At 52.6% G+C, this 26,360-nt stretch overlaps 1 protein-coding gene across 1 annotated transcript in view; it reads right to left on the reverse strand.

Moving 5' to 3' along the window:
• LOC111159507 (F-actin-methionine sulfoxide oxidase MICAL2-like) overlaps positions 1-26,360 on the reverse strand; it is a 185,313-nt gene that overhangs the window by 86,551 nt on the left and 72,402 nt on the right. The window contains exons 10-16 of the mRNA XM_022522030.1: positions 25,542-25,668; positions 24,822-24,912; positions 23,936-24,083; positions 22,624-22,823; positions 22,141-22,247; positions 13,549-13,617; positions 10,526-10,675 (exon numbers count right to left, since the gene is read on the reverse strand). Of these exons, the coding sequence (XP_022377738.1) occupies positions 10,526-10,675; positions 13,549-13,617; positions 22,141-22,247; positions 22,624-22,823; positions 23,936-24,083; positions 24,822-24,912; positions 25,542-25,668 (892 nt within the window). The remainder of the gene's footprint in view (positions 1-10,525; positions 10,676-13,548; positions 13,618-22,140; positions 22,248-22,623; positions 22,824-23,935; positions 24,084-24,821; positions 24,913-25,541; positions 25,669-26,360) is intronic.

Here is a 26,360-nt window from a genome sequence, read left to right on the forward strand (position 1 = left end):
GTCCTGGTATTGACCTCAGAGTGAGATCCAGGCATTCTCAGCAAGGAGATTCGTGCACTAAAAGGCAGGCTGGTCAAGAGGAGAATTTATAATTTGGGAATTTGTTCCAACAAAAAGATGTGGCCAGAAATGATCACATCCCGGTAACTAGTTTTTAAAGAATTGATTATTCCGGAGGGCCATGGGGCTGTTTTTGCAAACCTTAATATAGCTTTCAATATTCTTGTAATTTTAAAGAACTGGAGTATTTACTATCCTCCACCCCCTTTTGAATTCTAATTATTTTTTCATTAATTAGAACAAGCTGGAATGGCTGGACATTTCTGGTGGGCCATTATCTCACATTACATTAGATTAACCTCACATATACCATTTCCCTTCTGTGAGCCTCAGCTTCCTCAGCTGTAAAATGGGGAGACCACTGCCATCCCTGCAAAAAAGGGTCACCACAGAATTCAGGCCATACCTCAAACGGTGTGAGGCCCCCAAGAAGCACTTTGTGGAGAGTTAATGAGTCCAAAATACCGCCACTTGCATGGTTTTTACATTTTTATGTTCTAGAACTTCTTTTTTCTTTTCTTAGATGGCCTTCACTCTGGGAAACTCTAGGTCACTTGGGTGCCCTCCTCTGCGTGAGGAAGAATGATGTGGCCTACCCAAAATGAGCACACGGACTTCTCTTCAATGGGTCAACCCAGATTCAAACACGTGGCATATGTATGGCATATGCTGATGTCCTCAGCATCATTCCCAAAGGCTGAAGACAGCTGCGCCCCACAAGGAGGCATGTTGGAGGCAATCCTGGCACTGAGCTTAGAATGTGACCATCAGTCCCTGGCTGCATATTGGAGCCTTTCTTACCAGCTCTGAGTTGGCCCACCTCCCTGCTGGTCTGAACTCCCTGATGTCATGACTGTGTCTTACTCATCTCTACACTCCTGGCACAAGGCCTTTGTTCTGAATGAAGGAGGAAGCAGGTTCCTGGGCCGCTTTGTGTCCGAACAATGCTAACTACCCGCCTCGGGCCTGGAACTCAGCTATGGATACTAGGTGTCCAGGCCGTGCTTCCCCACGGAGCTGGGCCACCCAAGGCCACCTGGCCTGCTGTGAACATCATGAAGCCCACACAGCTCAGGCAGGGTAAGGGCAGAGGTTCTAGGGCCTCAAAGGCGAGGGCTCACAGGAAGGGGAGAAGGGCCAGAAGAGGTCTCCTGGGCCCACTGGGGCTGACATTCCCCTCTGATGAGTCCCTAGGGGAGAAATATCATAGGACAGGCTGGGGGCCTGGGTGCCCAGGGATATGCTCAGGGCAAGAGCAAGAGAGGCCAAGAATAGAGACCACCTCCTTCGAGGGGGTCCGGAAATGACATGCTCAGAGTTGAGACTCGGGCAGGCCTTTGGGGCTGTGACCTCCACTGGGCACCCATGTCTGCACCTATGTCCCCTGGCACCAGGCACTGTGCTGTGATCATACATGTGTGGCCCTCAGAGCCTTGCGAGGTGGGTCTCATAATCCCCCTTCGCAGATGAGGCAGCTGAGGTTCAGAGAGGCTCTAACTCACCTGAGGCCGCACTGTTGTTAAGTGGTTGGGATGGAAATGGGAACCTGAAGGTGACTTCTTTGCCTTTAGAAAGAGAGGAATCAACACGCATTTCAGGTAAGTGAGATTTCTTTGGGAAGTCTCCTCCACTGGGGAAAGAGCACATTTACTGGACACTACAGGCATTCTACCTTTGCCAGCTCACTGCATCATTCCTGGCACTACCAGGGTTAGCTGCCATCACCTCCAGTCTACAACTGGGGGACTGGGGTGCTGAGAAGTCCACCGACTCCTCCAAGGTCATGTGGTGAGTGCCCGGCGCTCTGACTCTAAGCCCATGTTCTTCTCCCTAGAGCACCCTGCTTCCCTGACACACACCAGCACTCTGCGAATTAAAATCCCCCTGAGAGGGGATGCACACAGGACACCTCCAAAGGCGGTACTATCCCAGGAACAAAGAGAAGGATGAGGAGGTTGGGGGTAGCCTTGAGATCTATCCTTGTATCAAATGAAAGGAAGGCATAGTACCCAGCCAAGACTCCCCTAATTTCCTCTACTGTGCAAATCTCTCCAGGAAACCCTGCAAATCCAGTTTTAAAACAAACACCCCCCACCCCCAGGTAGAGAAAGCTCCTTTTGTAATGCACATTGCTCTTCTGACCCAGGAGGACTGAAAGCACAGCCCCCTCTTGCTCCTTGGCACAAACACTTGACCACCATCTTGTTCCTGCAAGAGCTCCCCAGCCCGAGCAAATGGCTAGCAGCCATGCCGGTGCTAAATCGGCAGTGGCCTCCTTGCTTGAAAAAAGGAGTTAACGGATGGTTGCTGGGGGGTCGATAACACTACAGGAGGGCTGGTTTGATGGGATGGATGAGTCGAATGAGTGCTGGAGACATACAAGTGGACATGATCCCTGGTCGGGTCTTCAAAAGACAAGACTCTGGTCACGATCTAGATCCTAAATGAGAGGACTTCAATACGCCCTGTGACCATTCAGGCCAAGCTGCCAGCAGCATTACTGAATCTTAAAGCAAACGTCCAGTTGAGAGGGCTGTCTGAAGGCATAGCCTGGCCACATCTCTTGGAACTGGTGACCCAAGTCTGCATCCCGGTAACACGTGACCCCATTTGAGGTTGGCTGGGTCTGTTCCCACAGGCAGGGGAGTATCTCTGCACCCTCAGAATTGGAGTGTAGGGCTCTAGGGCAGGAACAGAGACACGCTGCCTGCCTCAGGGTTGCCAAGGACTAAGTATCAGTTTCCAAGTGAATTTTCCTTCCTCGGGCTTCCCTGAATGGAGGCTTGGCGTCTGGGTAATGAGAGCAGGGGCTTGGAGGAAGCACTGTGGCCTCAGGCTCTCTCCAGCAGGGAGGCTCCCAGAGCTCCTTTGGACTGAATGAAGTTTATCACCACGTCGTCACTGACTTTAAGGGGCAGCCAGTTCTCTCTTTGGAGGAGGCTCACTTGCCAGGTTCCACATGCACGAAACCCAGTGTTGACTCAGGGTGGGATGGGGTCCAGGAGAGGGAGGGAAACTGGTGGTGGGGGATGGGGAGACTGCAGAGCCCATGGCAATACCTGGAGCAGAGGGCCTGGGACTGGTTAGCCCAAAGCCCACCCCATTTGCAGCTCTCAGCGCACCTGGGCGCGGAGCTCTTTGTGTCTATGGCCTCTGAGCTGGGGCATCTGACGAGGTCTCCCACTCGTGCTCGGCCACTGGTACAAAAAACACTGCGCCAGGGACAGGAGGCCTGGGATCTAGTCTCCTCCTTGCACCTTTGTGTTCTCAGCTGTGGCTCTACTCCTGATCAGTTCTCCTTCCCAGGAAGAACCCCCCACCCTCCCCACCACACAACAGCTTACCTTTCCCCAGCACACCAGCTCCCTGCTACCTGCTATAATTTTTCCAGAGGAAGTACTATCTAGTCTTTACCTATATATTACATTGTCACTGATTGTTGATTTCCACCCACTGGGATACAAGCCGCATCAGGGAAGGAAGGTAACTCCAGATCACTGATGCTCATCCCGAGAGCCCAAAGGGCCTGACACCGAGTTGTCTGTGGTTTAGTAAATGTTGGCTGAATGACTGAATGTTCACTTGCTGGCTCGCTTCATGAGTGACGTTGGTTAAAAGCTGCTTGAGGAGCCCCGTGGAGGAGCATCCGAGGGCCTCACTGAAGCATGACGACGATGGAGCAATGCCTCCCAATGAGAAGTGTCTCCATCAGACATGCGGGTGGCCCCGCGTATGCCTGGGGGATTGCCTCTTGCCTGCAACTAGAGCTCCAATGACTACAGGAAACCAAGTCAGGGAACTTGGGACATGTGGAGGCTTTTCTGGCCCCAGCTCTGCCCTTAAGCCAGGCCACCCTGAGCATGAAAGAAAGGCAGAGGCTAGAGGAGACACCGACCAGGGCCAGCCAGAGGTGGGGGGCTGGAAAGAAGCACGGCGTGGGCCCAGCTACCCAGCCAGGAGCACCAGCTGCTGCCTTTCTGTGCCCAGGCACCCTCGTCCCTTCCTGTCTCATGAAGGGCGCCATAACAGGAAGCACCCCCGCCCCCAATGGCCAGGGGAGGCTCCTCTCCCAAGCTGGGCAAAAGGGCTGCTCTGGAATTTTGGTGAGGATGACGACAAAAATGTCAGTCCCCACCCAGACAGCTTGCTATCACATGAGCCAGGAATTGCCTCTTGCTGATGAGAAAACACAGAAAATCCCAGACAGGTCAGGAGCCCTGAGGCCAAACAGCTGAGCAGCGCTGACCTGGAGGAAGACGCCAGGCATCCTGGCCAAGGCGGTCTTTGGAGGAGCTGCAGGTCAGAGGTGTTTGTGCCGCCCTAGGCCACCTCCTGCTGCCCTGCCGGGGATGCTCCATAGCCTCACTGGGGATACTGGAGGGGGTGGGGCTGATAATATCCCCTGCTCCTTTCTTAGAGACCCTACCTGTACCCTTCTCCCCACAGCAGTGGGGGTCTCAGCTACAAATCAAGAGGCAGCTCCTAATTTTCCACTCAGGCAATAGCAGATGGCTGGTTTGTGCTTCAGCCTAACAGCATGGAAGCAAACAAGCCGTGACTCTGATGGGGACAGCTAGCCTTCTGCACCAAAGTGAGCCTGGGGGAGCGAGACAGACCAGGTGTGTTTGGAGGAGCACAGTTTGCAAGGAAGAGACCAAGACCCACTTCCCGAGCGACAGCTGAAGAAGCGGGCTTCACATCCATTTTCAGGCTCATCCAGCCCAGGGCCAAGCTTCCTGGAAACCATCCCTCTGCTGCCCCAGCTCGCTAGAGTTCTCAGCTTACTTGGTAAGAGGAGGACAATGGAAACCATGAAAAGTGCTCCAGAACCCCAGTTTAAAAATTATTCTAGGGTTGCAGTTCATGACCTACTTACTTGAAGTTAGCTTCCCACCTCCTCCCCTCCTCTGAGCCAACCTCTGCCCTTCTACTTGAGTCCTCCTTCTAGAACATGGAGCCATGGCATCAATGGCTCTAAGAGGGCAGAATGAAACTCCTTAACATGAAGAGTGGGCTGACTTCCACCCTCAATCTCCACACTTCCATACTTTTATTCCCAAAGCAAGTTGCACCAGAATCTTCTTTCTGTTCACACAAACCCTGAATACCTTCCTTTGCACAGGCTAGACCTTTCTAGAACCTTTGCCTCTCTCTTTCCATGGAACCTTTGACACTTGGTTCCCATATTGCCTCCTCTGTGAATCCCTTCCAGGCTTCTCCCCTCTGGGTTCCTATAAACTTGCCTTTTATATCCCCCAGAACTAAGGGACAGTACTGAAAAGCGGCAGGTTCGTTATGTGAGATTGCGTTTTGTTGGGTCAGAAACAGCCACAGACTGGCAATCGCCTATTTCTTGCCTAAAGCACTGTTTGTCTTCAAAACTGGAGAAAGACAGCTCTGCCCGTCCTCCTCGTGCCAGCATCTGGCATGCGGTGGCCTAGGACGGGGCCCCGGTTAATGCTTGCTGGATGAGCAGCACAGCGAAACACGTTTTCGTGTGCTGCCTCTCCCGATTTGTTGCTTGCTCCAACACAGAAACCACCAAATCTGGGACCGCTGGAAAGGATCTTACGCATTTTCATTGCGGCCAAGCCAAGCAAGTTCCCGATGCTTGTCTGCGCAGGTCAAGCAGAGCAGGAGAGTATCTCAGAACATGCAGGGAGTCGGGGAAGCTAATTGTTCAGGACGGCTACCTTTCTGGCAGGAGAAACAGAGTCAACAGTCGACAGAGAGGAAGCAGCAGCTGGATCGGGAGACGGAAGGCAGGAGGAAGAAGCCGGAGGGTGAGTGAGAGACAGGCCTTTAGAAAGTAGTTTATTCTGCACAGAACAGAAACAGAGCAAATGGTGATTGTCCCCGGGCAGCGCGCAGCAATGTAGCCTCCACCGTGTAGCCCCATGCCTACACATTCAGGGAGGGAAAAGGAAATCCAGGGCTGGGTCTCAGGACGGAAGAGAAGCCTCTGTCTTGGGAGCCCAGCAGGACCGTCTGACTCCCGGATACACTGCATTCTGCTATAACCAACCTGGCTTCCTCATCACAGCAAAGTAGCGGGAGCAGACCCATCCTGTGTGTGTGTCTGTCTGTGACAGGATGCCACAGCGAACTCCCAGTGCTCTCACTCTGCAGCCTGGTGTGAAGGAGCCGCTGCCAACTTAGGAGAGGAGAACCCTGGGGCCACTATGGGGCAGATGGCCACAGCAAGCATCTCTACAGCCCCTGGGACCCAGAAACAAACTAGATGCAAAACTTCCTTCCCACGACAGTGACTCTGCCTGGTGGCAGAGGACATAGGTCTGGAGGAGACCAAAGGAAAGCAGCTCTCTGCAAGCAAGGGGGCCCCTGACACACACATGCCTGGCGGCATTGCATTAGCAACTCTTCCCTCTCCTTGCCACACACTCCCTCTTCTTTTCAGCAAGGTTCTAGGTCAGTACCTGGCATGGAGAGGGCTGTGCTTACCTCCCTGAGGCAAAGCCATTCTGCTTGCCTGATGCTGCCTTTTGGAAAAGCAGAGCACAGGTTAGAGCCTAGAGTTGGCTCATCATTCGGAATTTCGCCGGTCAGGACCATGGGGAGATTTCTCCATTGTGCCTCAATTTAAGCCACTGGGATGGGATGCCTGCAACTGACCAGCTTTCCTTCTTTGTATTTCCTCCTAGGAAGCTCAGCGCCTACTCAGGCCTGTCTAGGATCTAACAGCATATGTTTCTGCTCGTCACATTTTCCTTTGACCTGAGTCTACGTTGCTACCTTGGTCTTCCCTTTGTCATGACTGATCTAGTGTTTTTGCATCAGCTCATCCGTGTCTTTTTTAGACGCTAGCCTGAATTCCTTAGTGACCTGAAAATCAGTACCTTAGGTACTGATTTTCCTCCACCTGCCATCCTTGTTAGTGACACCCCATCTCGAGCCTCAACCAGACCCACCAGGTCAAAACCACCATGAGCCCAATCTCTTCCTCCTGCGAGAGGAGGAAGGGGGAGTAAATGAAGCTCCAGAGATGGACTCATGGCCACTTTGCCGGATGTGCAGCATCAAGCTTCCTGGGGGGCTCTGAAAGTCCCATGTTTACCTGCGGGAAATCCGCGTGTCCAAACATGGAAGCAAGGTGAGCCGCCTTCTCCTTAATGTTCTTTTTGTGAAATTCCCTGTTGGCCAAGTTCTGAGCCCTCTTCTGCAGGCAAGGTGAGAGAGGGGAAAGAGAAAGAGACAGTGACAGAGACGATGGTGGCTGCCTCCCGGAGAGTGGAGAGCGGCGGGATGAGACAGGAGACGGGGCGTGAACAGCACGAGAAGGAGCCCACCCAGTGCCGAGGGGACAGAGGAGGGAAGGAAGGCGCCCCAGACAGAGGCAGAGGAAGGGCCATGGGCAGGGCTTTCACCTGAAGAATCTTGTCCTCCACTTGCTGCAGCCGCCGCAGCACCCCAGAAAGAGCCAGCGCTCCCTGGCAGCTGGGAGGCAGGCCAGCGGGAGCTTCGGGCCCACCTAGCTGCAGGTCCGACTTGGCTCTGGCCCTCCAGGGCCTGTTTGGGCACCCGCCGCCAGCAGACACTTGGTTTAGTTCTCGGAGCACATGCCCCGTCACAACCACGGAGGGGAACTGGGAGAGAAGGAAAGTCAAGCTTCCTTCCCGACTGTGGCCCATTCATACACCCCCGCCATGAGCCCTCCCCACAAGGACCGGGGACCAAGGCATAGAAGAGGCCACTGGGAGTCGGATTCCCCGCTAACCTCAGGTACTGACTTTCCTTCACCTGCCATCCTCGTTAGCGACACCCCGTCTCGCCTCAACCCAGACCCACCAGATCAAAACCACCACGAGCCCAATCTCAGTTCTCGCTGCCCACAAAGTCACTTAGGGTGCTTAGAAAAAGCCACCTGAGCTTGGGCCCAACCCCCGGACAGTCTGGTTTAACTGGCCTGGGGGTGGGTAGCAGCTGGCAATACTCTTCAAAAAGCCCTCTAGGTGATTCCTCTGTGCACACAGGCCTAACATCACTGCCATGTATCCTCATTGACCCCGCCCAGCCTCCACCATGGGAGCAACACCAACCTCCTGCTGCAGGCAAGACATTTCTGAACACTGCACTCAAGAACAGGGATTCTGGGGCGCCTGGGTGGCTCAGTGGGTTAAGGCCTCTGCCTTCGGCTCAGGTCGTGATCCCAAGTTCCTGGGATCGAGCCCCGCGTCGGGCTCTCTGCTCTGCAGGGAGCCTGCTTCCCCCTCTCTCTCTGCCTGCCTCTCTGCCTACTTGTGATCTGTCTGTCAAATAAATAAAATCTTTAAAAAAAAAAAAAAGAAAAGAACAGGGATTCTGTTTAAACCCCAAACCCAGAGATGCAGGCTGGACAGAGCCTCTGGCCACGGTTGCCAGCGGCCTCCCTGGCCCCGGGGGGTGGGTCCTCATCTGCTTATCTGACCAGCACCAGGGGAGGTCTTCTCCACACCCCGGCCTTACCCTTTCAGTGGTGTGAAGCCAACTGGCCTCCCCCACCAAGGTTATCTCACCATCCCTGTCACTTGTCCATCTACTTAGAAATCTCCTATTCAATTGGCCTGTAAACAAAGCTAAGAGTCCTGGAGCATCCCCCCAAATACCCCAAATACCCCATAGATGTGGTCTGCTCCCCCCCTCCAAGCAGATAAAGCATCAGGAACACAGCAGCTGGGCAGACGACATTCAGGGCTGGCACGTATTTCCAGAAGCTGTAGACCTGGTTATTCTTACCTATATGGACTGTACCTCAAGTTCTGTCTGCCTTCCCAGAGAAGCTACCGTCAGCCCTACCTGGGGCACACAGAGAGACACTGACCCCACCCCTCTGGACCAAAGTCCCTCTGACTTCACCAAGACAGGGTCCACTGGAAGGAGCCCTACCTGCCTTTTCAGAGGAGGTGGTGGGCTGGGTGTGGGCTCCTCTGGCCTGGAGCAGCGAGGGTTAATAGGTGGGTCAGAGGAAGTGTGCAGGACAGGCTTACCTATCCCTGAGACACGGCATTCCTGGGAGGAGGAAGGTGAGTCCGACAAAGCAGCCACAGGAAACACAAAGGAAAAGGAGAGTCAGACACTTGGAGGCAGGAGAGGAAGAGAGGCAGGCAGAGAGAGTTTGCAAGTGCAAAGACAGCCCTGGGCTGAGCTCCCACGAGCCAGGCCCAGCAGGGAAACTTGAACCCTGGTTCTCTGTCCATGTGAACAGCAAGTCCTGGAGTCCCCTTCTCTTGAACAATGTGTAAATCCCAGGGAGGCCTCGCTCTTGGCTCAGACCTGGGCCACTGGGCCTGCACTGCCAGAGCCTATGCCGAGCCCAGGTGGCCAGCCCTGGTGTCCTCCTAGAAATGGCCAAATCTCCTGCACACGAGATGACAGGGACAGTACATTCCTTCCAATGGAAGAGAACCCTCGACTGACACTTGGGGACCTCTAAGGGCCAAACCTCTAGAAGGGGCAATTGAGGAAAATAATCACAAGTCTCAGGAAAATGGTCCCCTTTGAACAAAACTTGGCTTCTTGGGGAAGGCCAGTTTGTCCAGAGGGGCAGGGCCCACCGTCAAGACCAGGGAGACATTTATGATCGCCTGTAAGCCTGATTAATCTAGAGTCTGTCCTTCTCCTGAGAGGAGCCTAATTCTGTTGTACAACAGGTGTTCTCCAAAAAAGAACCAAACCCCATGTCCCAAGATTTTGTAATTTGATGATGGCATCCCAGAGCAATTCAGAGGAATGAACCATGCAGAACAGACCATGGAGTCAGAGTCTGAGAACAATCGGCTTGGTGTGCAGCCTGCCCCATGGTAGTCTGCCTCCTTCAGCCTCCCAGGTGCCCTGGTCTGACTCCACAGCCCTGCCGGCCTGACCCGAGGGAACATGGAGGAGGGGACGTCAGAGAACACTTGGCGGGGATTGGTTCCCATGGAGCTGAGAGCTATGACTTCGTTTCCCCTGGGGTGCACAGGTCTCCTCCCTCTGGACTTAGACTTCCAGGCAGCCAGTGTCTCTAAACCTCCCTTATGCTGTACTATCTCAAAGCTGGCTGCAAATCAGGTTGTGGTTACAAGGCAAAACCAAACTCTGGATTTCTTCTCCAGGGCAGAATAGGCATCAGCCAACTATGGTCCTCAGGCTGAAGCCGGCCTGCTGCCTGTTTCTGTAAATTAGTTTTGCTGGCGCACAGCTATGCAATTTGCTTCAGTACCGCCCATGGCCGCTTTCAGGCTACAATGGCAGAGACAGTAGCTGTAGAGAGATGGAAGGCTCCGAAGGCCTCAAACCTTTGCTCTGGCCTAAATGTGCTGTCTGGTCCCTCCTGGGACCGCTGATCCAGAAGGAGCCCCCATCTCACCTGAGCCAGGCCTGGCTGGCGTGCCTGAAATCCCCCACTAGGCCTGCACGTTTCTGCTGGCTTCTCAGCAGGTGCTGGTCGCCGGGAAGGCAGGTCCAGTGAGCATCTGACGGGACTCACCTGCCTCAGGAGCGAGGGGTTCCGAGAATTCTCTTCGAACTTGGCCAGCAGCTGACTTGCCATGGACTTGACTTTGTTCTGGCTTCCCACTTCTCTCCCGCTGCTGCCCTCTGGACTGGAGCGCAGGCCGCGGCTGGGATAGGCTGAAGGCTGCAAACGCCAAAGGAGCACATCGGTTATTGGATTCCAGAACCCAGATATCAGACAGCGGCCCGGGGACACAGGACACCAGACCAGTTTCCTGAAGAAGGACGCCAGGGTCCGAGGAAGCACGGCAGGAGCGGCTGGTGACACCCACTGAGATGATGTTCACATCTTCCCGAGGGACAGGCACACCCACCTGGGAGCCACACAAGGTCTGAAAACAGCCTCTTTCACCTCCCTGCCCAGGCACCTTGGCAATTTACTTCATTTCTCTGGAGCTCCCTCATCTGTAAAACGGGAGCCCGGCGCACTTCACCTGGTTGTTGCAGAGAGGGCCACATATAATAAGGAAGTGACCAGTAAAACCGTTTTCCAATTACCCTGTGTGGCAGCGAGAGGTGAAGAGTAGGGGGGATGAAGGAAGCAAGAGGGGGTGTCAGTCAGGCAAGGCACAGGCTTTGGGCTCCCTTCTCCCCTCTCCTCTGCGCCCCACTCCCAACGTCAACCAGCCCTGCTCTGTGGTCCCTATCTTTAAAAAAACCTTTTCATCTGCAAATAATGTCAGACCTACAGAAAAGTTACACAGACAGCACAGAGAGTTCCCGCATACCCTTTATCCAGAAGCACCCAATGTTAGCATCTAGAATAATCGTGGTACTGTTACCAAAATGAAGCAATGAACACCGGCACGGTTCTGTTAACGAAGCTAGAGACCTGATTTGGGCTACCTCAGCTTCCCAGCGATGTCCTTTGGGTTCAGGACACAAGCCCAGGTCCCACATGGCATTTAGCCACGTCTCCTCAATCTCCCTCCTCCGTAAGAGTTCCTCCATCTTTCTTTGCCTTTCATGACCTTGACAATTTTGAAGGACACTGGTCAGCTATTTTGTACAGAGTCCCTCAGGCTGGGTTGGTCTGATGTTTTCTCATGGTCAGACTAGGGTTATGGGTTCTGGAGAAGATGCCTCAAAGACCAGAACTGCTTGTGTCCCTGATACCAACGTGAGTGTTGACTGGTGAGGTGCTGGCTATGGTCACTTGGCTGTGCTGTTTTATAAAATGGAGTTCCATGAGAGCCTTCCTGAGCTCATCTGCTAAAACATAAAACTTGGAAAATTACCAGCGTTCGCTGGTTCAATGTCTGCTCTCCTTGCCGAAGGACCTGCTTCCACAGGCCTCAGCAGCAAATGCCACCATGGAATCAGGTAAGCCGTCCGCCTTCCCAGGGAGGCAGGGCCTCTCCCTCAAAGGAACAGATGTTCTCAAGACAACAGAGATATGTTCACTTAGAAAGGTCATGGGAAGAGGCAAGCTAAGGTCAATTGATTTTTTTTTTTTCTTAAAGATTCCCTAAGAGGACCAGCCCCAGGTGAAACCTTATATGCATAGCCACTTTGAAGTGTTGAATAAACACGGACCAAAGAGTCACTCTCCACTTCAAAGTGCAGAACGGAACTCTGCATATCGCTGTAGTCTTGAGTGGAAGACCGTAGGTTTAGTGGAGCGTCACTGTTGGCATAAGGCCAAAGTCGGCCAGGACAGTGGGTCATGCAGACTAGCACTGCTCAGATACAAATCACTGCAGGGTTCTTTGAAATGCAGATTCAGATGAGTCTGTAGTCTGGGGTGGGCCCTGACAGGCACCTCTAAGCAGCTGCTAGGTGAGGCTGATGCTGCTGGTTCCTGGCCCACACTTTGAGTAGCAAGAATTTGGAAAGAATACTGCTTAGTGAAGCCTGACTTTAGTACAATAGCTGATTCAGATCAGCCCAGAAACAACTCAGAAGGGCAGGTGCAACCAATTTCTTCCCACACTCTGACTTCTGGGCTGCCAGCAACAGAGAGAGCAAAAACACTCCCTCAAAGAAGCCACGGATGAAGGGCAGGAGCAGCTTTCCGCCTAAGACATCATGCATCACAGGGAAACTTCTAGGGAGGAGGCAGGGGCAAATCACAGGCACTTCAAGTAAGAGCCAACACCCCATAACCAGGAAAGTGGGAAGTTCCCCCCACCCTGTTCATCAGCTTCTGCTTCCTCCTTTCCACTATCTATTCAGGTTCACTAGGAATATTCACTAGGTTCCTGATCACACCAGCACCAAGAAATGGAGAAGCAACTGCTCTTGAAAGGATCAAGTTGTCTAGAACAGGATTGGACAAGCGTGATTTGAACCCATTGGATAAAATGTGTTTGTGCGCATTTTAAGACATGAACTGAACTCTAGGGCTCCATTATCAGAGTGCCCCCTTGTCCCTCCCAGAAAATGGGGTAAGCAACGGGCGGCTTCCCCCCACCCCCTAGACTGGGCCTTGTAGCTCCCTTTGTCATAAGAGTCACTGTTTTGAGAGCCCATGTCTGGAGAGAGATTAGGTGCTTTATTTTGACAAAGTAGCCTGTAATTTCTGGCTTTCACCAGAAGGTGGCACTTGTGGGCACCGGGACATTTGCCTTGAAGACCAGAGCAGAAAACAAAAGGCAGAAGTTATGGCTCAAGGAGCCATAACGAAGGGCTCCCGGTGCCTGGTTACTAGTCCCCCTGCTAATAGTGATGCTGTGTTGATTAGCACAGGTGCCAGACAGCATGCTCGGCACATTATATTCCCCTTCGTTTTTAGTCTTTAAAAATCCTGCAATAAGTTGCCTACATTTCCATTGTATCATCTGCCTTTCACAGACGTGAGGCACAGCCTGGGAGGCTCTGTTTCTCCAGCTGACAAAGCGAGGAAACAGTAGAGGGGGGACCAGAGCCCGAAGGTGTCTCCATCAAGCCAAGCTTGGAACCGAGTGGCTCACGAAAGAGGAAAGGGAAGGGCCAGCGCTGGGGCCACTGGCTGCCAGGCAACTAGCCTTTGCTTGAATGGACACTGTGGGCACGAACCTCATCCAGGTTGTTGAAGCCTTTCCGCCTCCGTTTGTTCATGTCGCTGTCTTCAGTCTGGGTGTCCACCTGCAGTGGTCAAGAAAGCGTCATGAGCTCAGGGTCTGCGAAGTCTGTGGTTCCACCAACTGCCCTGAGGCCCTAGGGCGGGCCTGGCACTAGCCCTGAGGATGCCACCCGCCTGCAAACAGCTGCTGGCCCAGGAGACACACGGACACAGGTCACCCTGTTCTGGGACAGATGCAGATTTCTGTTCAGAGGAGGGAGACTTACTGAACCGGTGTGTGCGTCAGAGGGGTGGGAATCACATCCCCCAAAATCATTCTGAAACATCCCAAAACATAAAGAATCCCTGTGACACGGGCGGGGCAGGGACCATCTCTGGGGTCAGTGTGACCCTGGGCTCTGAGCAGTCACAGACAGGCCTGCTGATGTCCCTTGGCATAGCATGCTGCCATAAGGACACCCCCTCCCTCCTGCAACCAGGTGCCAATGCTCACCCCACAGGCAGGGATTCTTGGGGCTCAGAGCAGCTATCTGGCTGCTCTGCATAATTTAATGGCAAATTATGCCCGCCATTTGGCCACCGTTGCAAATGCCAATAAACTGCATTTTATCAACTCAAGGGGACATGAGATAAGGTCTGAAAACTCTAGTGATCACACAGCTCTGTGTGCCCAGACCGTTTTGATTTATTGTTTCCCCAGCAAAATTATTTAGCGTGTCCGCTTTCATTCTCGAAAGTATCCTGGTTAGACAATAAATCACATGGATGCCTTACTCGTAAGACTTTCCAGCCCACTTTCTGCTGCCTGAATCTGAACACTGAAATCTGGAGAACCCCCACTCTGCACAAGGCCACTGCTGTGACCCTGCAAGGGCCACCAAAGGGCACACGCATTGTCAGTCTTATCTCCTATGGGGGGGTGAGTGGGCTGCACAGACAGAGTGAGGCTGTGGGCTGGGCTGGGAACTGGGGGCTGGACTCAGAGCCTCCTCTGTACCCTGCCAGGCGAGTCTATCCTGACCCTGGGTTAGACCTGTCTATCTACCCACATCTGGTATTTCTGCCACGAGTATCTCTGCTACAGACAGCTTGGCCTCAAGCACTTTTGCCACAAGCAGTTTTACCACGTAACTCATTGGGTATAAAGCAATTTTGCTGTAACAGATACAGAGATAATGGGCTGACAGTTCGATTTCATTGGCTGATGGACAGCCTGGCTTCATTTCTCCCCCCGCACAGTACTCTTGTTTTTATATTACATAAATCTTAGCCCTCATGATGGTCTATATGGTGGTGCAGAGTTTTGAACCCGCATTTCCCACAGAACTTTGGTAGGTCTTCTGCTGGACTCGTGACAAAAGGCCAAGCACAAACAACAGGGGGAACAGGTGCTCACAAGGCAACATAACGCTTAGTCACAAATATGCATCCTTGTATTTGGAAATGGATACACCCTCTTTTTTTTTTTTTTTTTTTAAGAGAGAGAGAGAGTAGGGGCATAAGGAGGGGAAGAGAGAATCTTAATAAGGCTCCACGCCTAGCCCGGAGCCCAAAGCAGGGCTTAATCTCAAGACTCTGAGATCATGATCTGAGCAGAAATCAGGAGTCAGATGCTTTAACGGACGGAGTGCCCCAGGCGCCCCGGGACACCTCTCTTAAGGAAGAACGTTTAGTGAAAAGAGAAAACGTGTAATGTCGAACATGGAGACGGATCAGTAAGCAAAGAACACATACCAGCATGAACGAAAGACCACGAAGACAAGTGCTTAGGTACGATCTGCGAAATGAAACCAGCTGTTCGCACGGTGTTGCCATGAATCCACACTACATGTTCTGAAGGAGTCAAATCTTTTGTATTTCACAACGAAGTCCTTTTAATTTTGTTATTTGTTTCTTGTGTTTCATTATGTCCTTTTTAATGAATGCCCATTTTTTGTTTCTTGTGCTTTTTCTCGTTTGCAGTACAGCTGCCTTACAGCTGATTAGTTACAAAGCAAAATGCTTGCAGCAAAGATGTTTACCGTGAGACGACCCAGACCCTGCGACCACCGGTCTCCAACAGGGGCCCTTCTCCATACAGCCAGCCCCCTGAGGGCCATGGAATCCCCACCCCCAAGGCTCCTACGCACTTGGGCCCTCCAGAGAAGGCCAGCTTACATCCCAGCCTTTGTTCCACTGGGCAGGCAGGGGGAAGGCCTGCTGGCCATTCTCTCCCCTCGAACCCAGTACGGCCCAATCTGCCTCACCTCTCCTGCCCTTGCTGCACCACGGGAAGGTTTTTTTTTTTACTTCTTGCCTATTCTGCTCTAAGAGCTCGGAGCCCCCAGCACACATGACTGTGTGCCCACTTGCTCCCAGCAGAAAGCACCTGCTTCCCCAGCTTCTGTAGTCCCATCACCCCTGCCCCCTCCCCACATTTAGCAGCACCTTTAATATTTTCAAAGACAAGATCTACCACAGTTTAGGCATTGATATTTGTTCAAAAATTTGACCCTTCCCTTGTTCAGGGAGCACAAAACAACAGATCAGAGGGCCCTGCCTTCCCTCTAACATTTTTCTCAGCTTCTAATAAATCATTATTCTGTGAATGGAAATGATTTCAACCCAAACGCTTGGGCAAACACCAAGAGAAACAAATGACTTTATTCATAACAATGTTGGGTCTTAGAGGCACAGGCCATCTGGGCCCCCAGTTCCACCGCCTATGAATGGCTTGCTGGCCGAGACAGGGGCCTGAAAAAGTACAGGGCGTCCTACCCAACAAGAACACTGCATGCGATAATCTTAGGGTTTTCTCTTGTTTTGTTGTTGTGTTGTTTCCACCTTAAATGAAGACTTGGCTTTTCTCTCGAAGAGCAACACCTCTTACTCTCTCTTTTGCATTCAGCAGCTCCAGGCTTGAAAGTTCCAACACCAGAGCCAAGGAGAACCAAACCCAGTAGGCTAGCCACAGGCTCACAAGAAATGCTTCTGGGAGGGAGTGTGCCCAGCACCTGAGAAGACCCCAGATCCTTCAGGGGAAATAAAAGAAGCCTGTGGGGCAACCTCCACTCCTCTGATTCATCCTGACCCATAGGACAACAAAACGCAGTCCATATGAAAAGGCTGGCAACACACATACCCTAACGGTCTGTACTTTTCCTTACGGATTTCTCATGGAAGCACTGATTCTCAACTAAAGAGCGAGGTTAAAACAGAAAGGTGGAGAAAACTCACACCTAGGGATTTACCTAGTATTTTCTTATCTGTATATCTCTATCTGCAAGCCAATGTCACCTCAGTACCCCCATCTCCTTGGACTCTATTTTGCTCTACAAAGAATGGGGTACAAGGAGGAAGAAAACACTTATGGTGCCCAGCCATACACAAACAGTTCACTTTCTTTTGCTATTAATTTTTTCCTGCCTTACCCCCAAGAACACTTTCTTACCATGATTTCCCAATGACCTGAAAGAGTCCATGCACCAGAGGGCATTGATTAAACTAATTGGTATCTCCACTTAAAAAAAAAAAATATGTATTTGCTATTCTGATTATTTATTTGATCGGTACAAGATAACCATGTCCCCCAAAAGCCCAACTCCATGTGATCTTAGTCCAAAGGAAACAACCTTTATATTTTACTAGCTAGTATAACCTAACTCTGGAGAAATTTAGATATGGGGCATAGGAAGAAAGATTGGCCATTGCAGGCAATGTCCTGGTTAAGTAGGGAGGCAGCAGGGATATTTAGGCCAATGATACTGGCAGGAAACTCTTCTCTCCTTCAGTAACAGACTAGTAAGGACTCATGAGTTTGAGTTCTGACATGACTTACTTCCCAGCTCTGTGACCTTAGGAAAATCACCTAACTTCTCCGACTGCCATTTCCTTGTCTATTATTTCCTTGCCTGGATATACTATCCAGCTCACAAAGTCCTGTACATAAAACACTTCTTATAAGGCACTGTATACCTCTTACGCACTGTTATTTAGATTAATACCAGTTAACAAATGAGAAAACCTGAATTCCAGGTCCACTTTGACTTTTACTACCTACAGGCAGGACATCGCGATTTAATGTCCCCACAGGCAAGACTCCCCTTCTCTAACACTGGGCTGAGAATACACTCCCCGTCTTCCTCCAGAGAGAACACAAGGAACAAATGAGATACATATGAGACTGCTTTGCACGCCATAAGGTGTCCCGCGATCATGGCTGCGGTGCTGAACTGAGGGTCTGGTCATGCTAGCTTGACTCATTTTCTCAGGAAACAGGCATCTGCCTTGTTTCAGTACTCCTAAGGGACAGCCTTCCCACTTGGCTGGGCAGGGGCTCTGAACCACAGCACACGTCTGTGCACCCGGTCTTCCCATGACGCAATTCCTGTGATGCAATGCAGGGCTGACCTGATCAGAATCAGTCCGCAGACAAGCAAAGGAACCTTCGGAGAGGTTCAAGCATGTGCCAAATCCCCGGAAGACCTAAATACGTGTTTGTCTGCCTGGCTTCTAACGTACTCTCTCACTCTGTGAGCCACTCAGAACACCTGGCTGTGTGGCACAGAGGACAGAAGAGTGACTGGCCTGCAAATCGTGGGGGCCCGAGGGGCAGCTCAAAGGCCCTGTGCTAGCTCAGCCCAGCTGCCCGGCACCTGTGCTTTTGGCCCTCTGGGACTTTCCCCAAGTCTCAGAGTTGAGAAGCACTAGAAACTTAGAGGAGAGCTCTGGCTGCTGGGTGGGGGTTCTGTGAGAGCAGCTGGGGAAGGGGAGAGGAATTGAGACATTCCCCCTAGAAGGGCAGCGTCCTTGGGCAGAGTCCTTGCTTGTCTTGTTCTTGGCTCTACCCCCAGCACCAGGAGTGCTGAGAAGAGAACCCAGCATCAAAGAGGCACCAGGTTGGTCTGGATGGAGGAAACGCTTCCTTACTTCACGGGCCTGGCTCTTTGGGAAGTGTCTGTGTGGGAGGGGTGAGGAGAGGAGAGCTGGGCTGGCACCCTAACTGCTGGGACCAGACACCCACACCAGCCAGGCTCTGTGAACTCCACTGTCCTGGGAACAGTGCTGGAGGGGAGACTATGTCACCATCGGCCGGCTGAGAGGATAAACACCCTGCGGCCACCACCCTGGCCTCTGGGATGAGCTTTTCATGAACAAGTGACACCTCTGTGTTATGTTGTCTCGAAAGGAGTGGGCTCCGAATGGGGAAACCGACATCAAGTGTCCTGAGTGTGTACATACTCTCACATGTGTGATGACTGCAATGGCCCTAAGTTCAGGCATGACCCACATGCCGTAGGCCTAGGAGGGGACATGCGGGAGGGTGGGTATGCTCAGATACCGCCTGAGGTCCATGGTAACAGGAGATCCGGAGTCCCCAGCAATTTTCCCAGGTCCCAGGCTTTTGTGCGGGTGCATTTAGGATCAGAGATAGATCTTCAGGAACGAACCAAGGGCTTCTGAAGGGAAACATGGAATCCCCAAGCTCTCCCTTCGCCAGGCCTGGCCCTGCGACATTTGCAGCTCACCCATCGACCTCAGAGGTTTGCCACTCACCGGAGGGACAACTCTCTGGGCAGATCGATGGGAAAGTTACATTTTCTGAAAATAAATAAGGCCCTCGGTAGAGGAGAAGTCTTCTCTCTTGCCTGAAGCTGATCGGTTTTCTTGGGATTTGGATGCTATCTGGGGTTAGGGATGAGACAATGATTTGACACCAACCGTGAAAACCAGGAAGAGGAAGAGATTTTTAAGGCTGGCTCAGTAAAGAAAAACAGACCCTCTCCAGATCAAGATGACGTATTGTGAACAAACATGGGCTGTTCAATTCCTGCATCGAGACGCTCCTCTGAGAGTTTAGGAGGACATAGGGAGGGTCGGAGAGGGCTGAGGAAAGGGGGATGAGGTTGGAAGCAGACCCATCTGTGTGTCCTGATGGTATGTGTGTGTGCTAGCGCGCACGCACTCATGGGGCCATGGGCGGGCCTGCGTCTCTGGTCTATCAGGGCACATGGACAAGGGTGCGGGGGGCTGTGTGCCTAACTGCATGGCCATGTTCTGGGTATAACCATAGTGGAGCCTCGATGTGCGTGCAGTTTTTGTAGTGTCCCAGGCAGACATCCTCCATGCCCATCCTGGGGGATGCTGCTGTGGACTTAGTTCTCTCTGCTTGTGAGACATGTCAAGACCAAAGAGCATCGCAAATAGGTTCCCCAAACCAAAAAGTATCCAGATACAGGAAGACCCACAGTCGATGGGGAGGAGGTACTCCGTGTGTGCGGTCTGATCAGTGCACGGACACTGAGTGGTCGACAGTGTCTGGGGTACTGCGGTGATGACTATGGCAGAATGTGATCCAGGGGCCTTTCTAACTCGCCAGCCCACTCAGAGGAAGCATTCAATCAAAAATCATGCCCACCCCAGCACTTACTTTAATGACCTAATCTTTCTACCTATCCAACAGCAGGGCAAATCTGAGACATAAATGAAGCTGTGGAGGGGGACTGGACCCCTCTCAGGATGGGCAGACCCTGGGCAGCCCTTCAGGGGCAAATGGACATGGTTGAACCTCGGCCAGGGCTGGGCCAGACAGAGCCTGCCCATGCCCTCTGCATTTTCTAGCAGAGCCAGTGGGAAGTGGGGTGAGCACCTCTCAGGCCTCCGAGGGGCTGGCTGGCCTTGCTGACCATTCCCCATGTGACCCAGGGCTGGCCAGGCTGTTAGAATTCCGTCATTCTGTAAACAGAGGTGTGGCGAGTGAAAGGTTTCAACATTCCTCTCCAGTTCCCCCTGCTGCTTCCAGTTGTGGGCTAAGTGGTGGAGAAAGCAGGTGGATGGAGAGAGGCCTTCAGTGTTGGGCTCACACAGTTCCCAGAAAGGCTGCCCTGGCTTGCTTGGTTGGGGAAGCCTGAAGTGGGGAGGCTTAGAGGGAATGAACCTATGACCAGTATCCAGAAGACGACTTTCACTCAATGGGACATGTGGTAGGCCACACAGCCCTCACACAGAGCCTCTGAACGGGGCAGCCTGGGGAGCAGGGGCCACAGAGCCGCCAGGGGCAGTTCGGCCCTTTGGCTGCTCTGCTGGAAACCCCAGCGGACCGGCACACCTTCCCTCCCCAGCCCTGGCCTTGCTAGCCCATTCCCTCCTATAGATAGGGCGTGCCGGCTCCTGGAGTTAGCCCAAAGGCTACAACGTTGCAGGGAGTACAGACCTCAGTGGAAAAAGTGACCACTGCTCCCAGAGCCAAGGCAAAGAGAGGAGACTACGTGGCCCCAGCCCCACCCTGGGTGGAGGGGCGGGCAGGACCAGGCATGACTGACCACAAGTAGGAGCCTGTCGGCAACCTAGAAAGTCAGACACACACAGAGGTCTGCAGCCCTCTGGGGCCCCGTGGAGAGAGGCAAGCTTTGTAGGAGCACTTGCCACCTAACATCTCTGGTCCTTCGTTTTTGGATGTATAAAATGAACACATCACATAAAGTAACTTGTATCATACCTACCACAGACATACCATCATTCAAATGAAATTATAAAATCACTAGCCTCATGGTTCCCAAACTGTGTTCCAAGGCACCCCATGGCCCCACCATGAGCTTGTGGAGGAACCATAGGATGCTTTAAATTTTCTAGGGAAACGTGGTGAAGTCTGTTATACATCTTGTAAAATACCTGTACCAAGTCATTTGGACTTAACTACTTAGTAAACAGAACTTTCTTTCAATCTAGGGGCACTGCGATAAAAATCACTGAGACACTAAGGGTGCCGTTAAGAAAGTTCTGGAACCTCTTTCAGCTCTGAGCTCCTCAAAGGTGTGCCTTATTTACCTCTGTGTATTTGCTACTCTCATAAAAAACAAACAAAAAATGGGTGATCGGGTGGCTCAGTCAGTTAAGCATCCGATTGTTGATTTTGGCTCAGGTCATAATCTCCGGGTGGTAAGATCAAGCCCCGCGTCGGGTTCCATACTCAGCGTGGAGCCTGCTTGGCATTTTCTCTCTCCTTCCCTCTATCCCTCCTCTCCTGCTATCTCTCTTAAAAAAAAAAAATTAGAAAAACAAACCAAAATATTCAGCCCTAAAGTTGGCAACATTTGTGGAAGGAAGGAGAGAGGGACGGAAGGAGGAAGAGCAGGAAGAAGGAAGGAAATTAACAGATCAGAATGTATAAATGTAGCCTTACCATATACTCTGTCACCGACAGGTGTGGTATAACTGATCAAAATTGCTGAATAAGTGAGAGATCGTCTCCCCTTCGTCTTAGGGAAGAGATTGTCTCCCCTTCCTCTTAGGGAAGAGATCGTCTCCCCTTCCTCTTAGGAGGCAGGACTCATCTGATTTACTTAAAAAAATACTCAGCTGCATGACCTCTCAGATCTGAGCCATGCCCCTCCTAGAACCAGTGTATGTCACTGAAGCCAGCGACACGGTGCCAGGGGGACTTCCAACAGCACAGGGTCACTAAACCGCGCCTTACTCATATCTCCCATGGGCTCTCGATCTGTGTCCTTTATCAGCATTAACAGACTGAGCACATGACCTTCTCCCTTCCCCTGGCCCCATCCATGGGCAAAGAGAAATCCAACAAAAACCAGGCCGAAACTTACCCGTGGCGTCCTCTTTCTCGGAAATGTGAGGTTGAGATAGTTATGAGAAATGGAGGATTTGGCCAAACTGAGGTCAGCATTTTCTCCATAGTTTTTGCCCCAAGAATCTGTTAGGAAATAAAAATGGGACGGCGATCAGACCCTGCCACCACTACCCCAGGGCTCAGGGGGTGTCACTGCTACAAGATCCCTCCAAGTAATTCCCTCACCCTCAAGGTTGGGTAGGAGGCTGATGCAGCTCTCAACAGTGACCTCCCAGTCACAGGGGCAGACCTTCGGCCTCATGTGGCCCCTGCCCCACATGCCCACTCACACACACAGGCCTGGGTGAGTGGAGGCCACCCCGGTTTGGCCTCCAAGTGAGAGGGAAGGCAGGGGCCGGCCTGAGAACATTAGACACAGGTGTGGAGAGCAGCCAGACATGGGCACAGGGTGGAGATGGCCCAAGGGCACAGCAAAGCCTGCCCCACAGAAGGGCCTTACCCACAGGCCTCAGCGGGGTGGCCTGGAAGAGCTCGTAGAACTTGGAGAGGTACATGACCATGCTGAGCTTGTCGGGCTCCTGGGCTGACGCCATCTCCTTGCCCGTGGTCACCGGGGGTATGCCAAACTCACGCTCGGCCACGTCAAATGCCAGCTGGTTGTTCTCCACAGCGTCATCTTCGTTCAGAGAGTCAAAGTTGCTGGAGAATCAAAACGAGGTAAAGTTCAGGCACAGGAGACAGAAGTGTGAAGAGCTGAACCAACTTCCTGGTAAGAAACCCTGTGGGCAATGTTCTGCTGGATCTCAGCAGGTGGGGAGGGGTGAAGGGGCTGTGACCCCAAATCCCCCCAGATCTCCCCAAATCTCTGTGACCTCCCCACCCCCTGCTGCCCTCCCTGCACTACCCCTCTGCTCCCCCCACCCACAACTGCCCAGGGAGGCTCCTTCTCACTTGGGGTGGGGACCAAATCAGACTTAGGCCATGTCAATGTCTTTGCTGCCTGGGCTGAAATAATCAGAAAATAATTTATGTCTTTGGAAAACTTATCAGCGATTTTACTTTTACATAGTTCCTTTATGTGCTTGTGCTTTTAATTATAAAAGTATATGGATATCTTGTATAAAAAAAAAGAATCAAGAGATCTACAACATACAAAGTAACAAGCGAGCACCCCATCCCCTTCTCGAGGCAGCCTCACCCCTAAAGGTGCCAACTGACAACCCTCCGGTGAGTTTCCTTTCAGCCTTCTGCGTGAACGTGCTCGTGGCTGTGGTTACTCTGCAGCTGGTCTGAATCCAACATTAATACATGTATGGGGCCTTCAACATCATAAAGTGTGCCCGATCTTCCTATCGACGCTGCCATCATTCCCAATTTACAAAGAAACAAATTCAGAGAAGCTAAGTGACCTGCCCGTTCCACACAGCTAACTGGTCTGCATCTCAGAACTAATTCCCTTGGCTGTAAAATCCTCAAACTGGTCCCCAGAATGAGGTCTTGCCCGTAATTTCTCTCTGATGGGGAGAGTGCCAGGTGTGAATGCTCGATTTCCCCAGCGCAGTGATGGCGGGGATGTGGGGACAAGTGTGAGCATGGAGCCGGGGCTGCTTCTGTTCCTGGTGTGTTCGGAACACAGGTCAACTGCTGACAGTGATCAGTGCAAACAGAAAAGAACAAACAAGAAAAACTCAATCCAAAGATGTATTTTGAGCCAAGATTCTGCCTCCAGCAGAACCCCTGATTGCCCTTGTCTCCAGGGTCCTCCCGGGCCATGGAGGGCTCAGTAGGTACAGCCTGCACCCCCGACTCACATCAGCTCAGGCCGGAAGCGGTGGATGATGGCACACAGGGCCAGGCCACTGCGCCAGGATGTGGTCAGGTCAGTGACCTCGACGTGCTGGTAACCCTCAGTTTGCTGCTGGCACCAGGTTAAGAGCTTGCTGGGCCGGATGTCTAGCTCTGCAGCAGGGGGAGACAGACAGTGGTGGAGAGAGTCCTGGAGCAGATGCGTCAGAGCTGCTTCTTGAGGAACGTCGAGGGATTCATCAGACAGAAGGCGGCACTCCAGGAAAACAGAAAAGGGCCGTGCCATGGGAAAAATCTAGAAAGGCCTGGAAGGCTGTGCACAACAGAGGCGGCAGCGGTGGTTCATGTGGGAGGGGAAGGGAGGGTAGGCTGAGAAGGCTGGGTACCCAGCGGTGGGGAGGAGCCGGTGTCTGGGCAGGCAACAGAAGCCAGAAAGGCCTCTCAGCAGGATGGTGACCCGAGCAAGGCCAGACCGATGTTGGAGAGTCATTCATTTAACCATCCCTTCCCTCCACTAGGAAAAGAGTGCAGCACATGCAGCCTGTTATCTGGCGGGGGAGACAAGATCTCCATACTGGAAACAACAGGGAAGGAAAAGCAAGGCCCAGTGAATCAATTCCACAGTTCACTTTCATGTCCTAAGTGCTTGACACATATTCACGCCTTTACAACCAACCTGCGGTTGGGGTTGTCCTTGTTCCGGTTTTACAGATGAGGAAACGGAAGGACAGAGGAGAAGTGCCTGGCCAAGGTCACATGGGTCATAGCGGCAGAGCCGAGTGGGCTGCCGGGCCTGGGCCCCCAAAGCCACCCAGCAGGCCTGGTCCCTGCAAAGCGTTCCCCAACCCTATACCCCTGCAAGCTGGCCGAGGACCCCGGGCGGTGGCTTACCCCTCCTGGAGAGACTCATGGATCTCCTCACCGAGCTCAGCCTCTCGAGAGCGCATGGGTGCAGCTCCTTAGTGATATACAAATGCTTCACCTACAAGCCAAAGAGACCACACAGCTGCCCACCAGTATCTCCCCAAAGCTGGTCTCGGGGCCAGCCCTGCCTCGACTCTGCGTCTACCACCCCTCTGTCGCTGGAGGGCATGACTTCGGGCAAGAGGTCCTGGGGAACATGAGATGCTAAGCAACAGATCTCAGCTGTCCACCCAAACGCGGGGGTACTCAAGTGTAAAAATACGTGATTGGCTGATTTTACAAACATCACACCGTTCTTTGCGCTGTTGCCCGAAGTTGGTGGCTGCGGGTTCCTGAGTCAACGGGAGGAAATGGGACTGCAGGACGGGGAACTGAAAGGACCTGACAGTTGGCAGAGCAGACTCTGCAGAGAGGCGTGATTAGCAACCCCTACTCATGGTGACAGGAAACACGTCAGCGTGTGCACAGATGAGGACAGATGCTGCCTGTATTCAAGTTCTTTCCTGCAGGCTAGAGAGATGCTGACTCTCTTGTCTCTCGTGGCTCTCCTAGAGAGAGGAACTGGTCCCACAGCTGAGCCAGGAGTTAGTGGCAGCCTCAGCCCTAGGGATGGGGCCAGATTTTCCATGGCCTCCCAACCACCGGTCAGGGCAGGGTGACCCAGACGGGGCCCAGGGGAGGACTTACCTGATGGGGCCGGACACAGCTGGAGTTAAGATTTGGGTACCGTGTCCCTGGGTCCAGTGTGTACTGCTCAAAGTTCTTGTTGATGTTCTCCGGAGTGGTCTGAGGTAACAGCCGGTAAAGACTCTCTCTAGGATGAGGCAGAGCCTGGGGGTCAGGGACTGCTCTGGCAGCCGCATGCCTTCATCCCCCCAAACTCCTTCCCCCACTCTTAAAGGTTTAGATGTGTTTGTGTACTTCTTCCCTGCAATGCCTGGCCCCCGTGGTTCCTGAGACTCACAAAGTGGGGGACAGTCGAAGGACTAGGGAGAGAGGGTGGGACGGGGTCCAGCAGCAGTGATGTTGGCCTCCTTCCCCAAGCAGAGGGCAGGGACACCAGAGCTGGCAGCCGAGGGACCTGTGGTTTTGCTAGAACCTCCATTCAGCCATGCTGCCTCCTGTGGCCTCCTGTCCCCTGTGACCACAGGCCTCCACACCCAAGACCTGCAGAGGCCAGTCCCCCTCCCCCGCCCCACCTGCCAGTCTTGATGTCTTCCAGTCCACCAGCTGTTACAGCCACGTGGCCAGCAGCAGGGGTCTGGGAGGGAGCCCAAGGTCTCAGCAACAGCAGAAGAGGCCTGAGAGATCAGAAGCCCAGGCAGCTGAGACTTCCCCTCAACCTCTTCCATCTCACAGCGACCTGGCTATGCTGGGAACCCCAACTTTGGGAACACTCCAGATCAGGATTTCTCTTTTGCATTCAGGTCCTAAGGTCCTGGCTCCAAGAGAAGTCACTGGAGGAGGTAGAACCTAACACAGAAAGTCTCCCTGGGATCCCGATGA

The sequence above is a fragment of the Enhydra lutris genome, unplaced genomic scaffold (genome assembly GCF_002288905.1).
Source record: "Enhydra lutris kenyoni isolate GAN:26980312 unplaced genomic scaffold, ASM228890v2 scaffoldscaffold68, whole genome shotgun sequence".
In the NCBI taxonomy this organism is placed as follows: domain Eukaryota; kingdom Metazoa; phylum Chordata; class Mammalia; order Carnivora; family Mustelidae; genus Enhydra; species Enhydra lutris.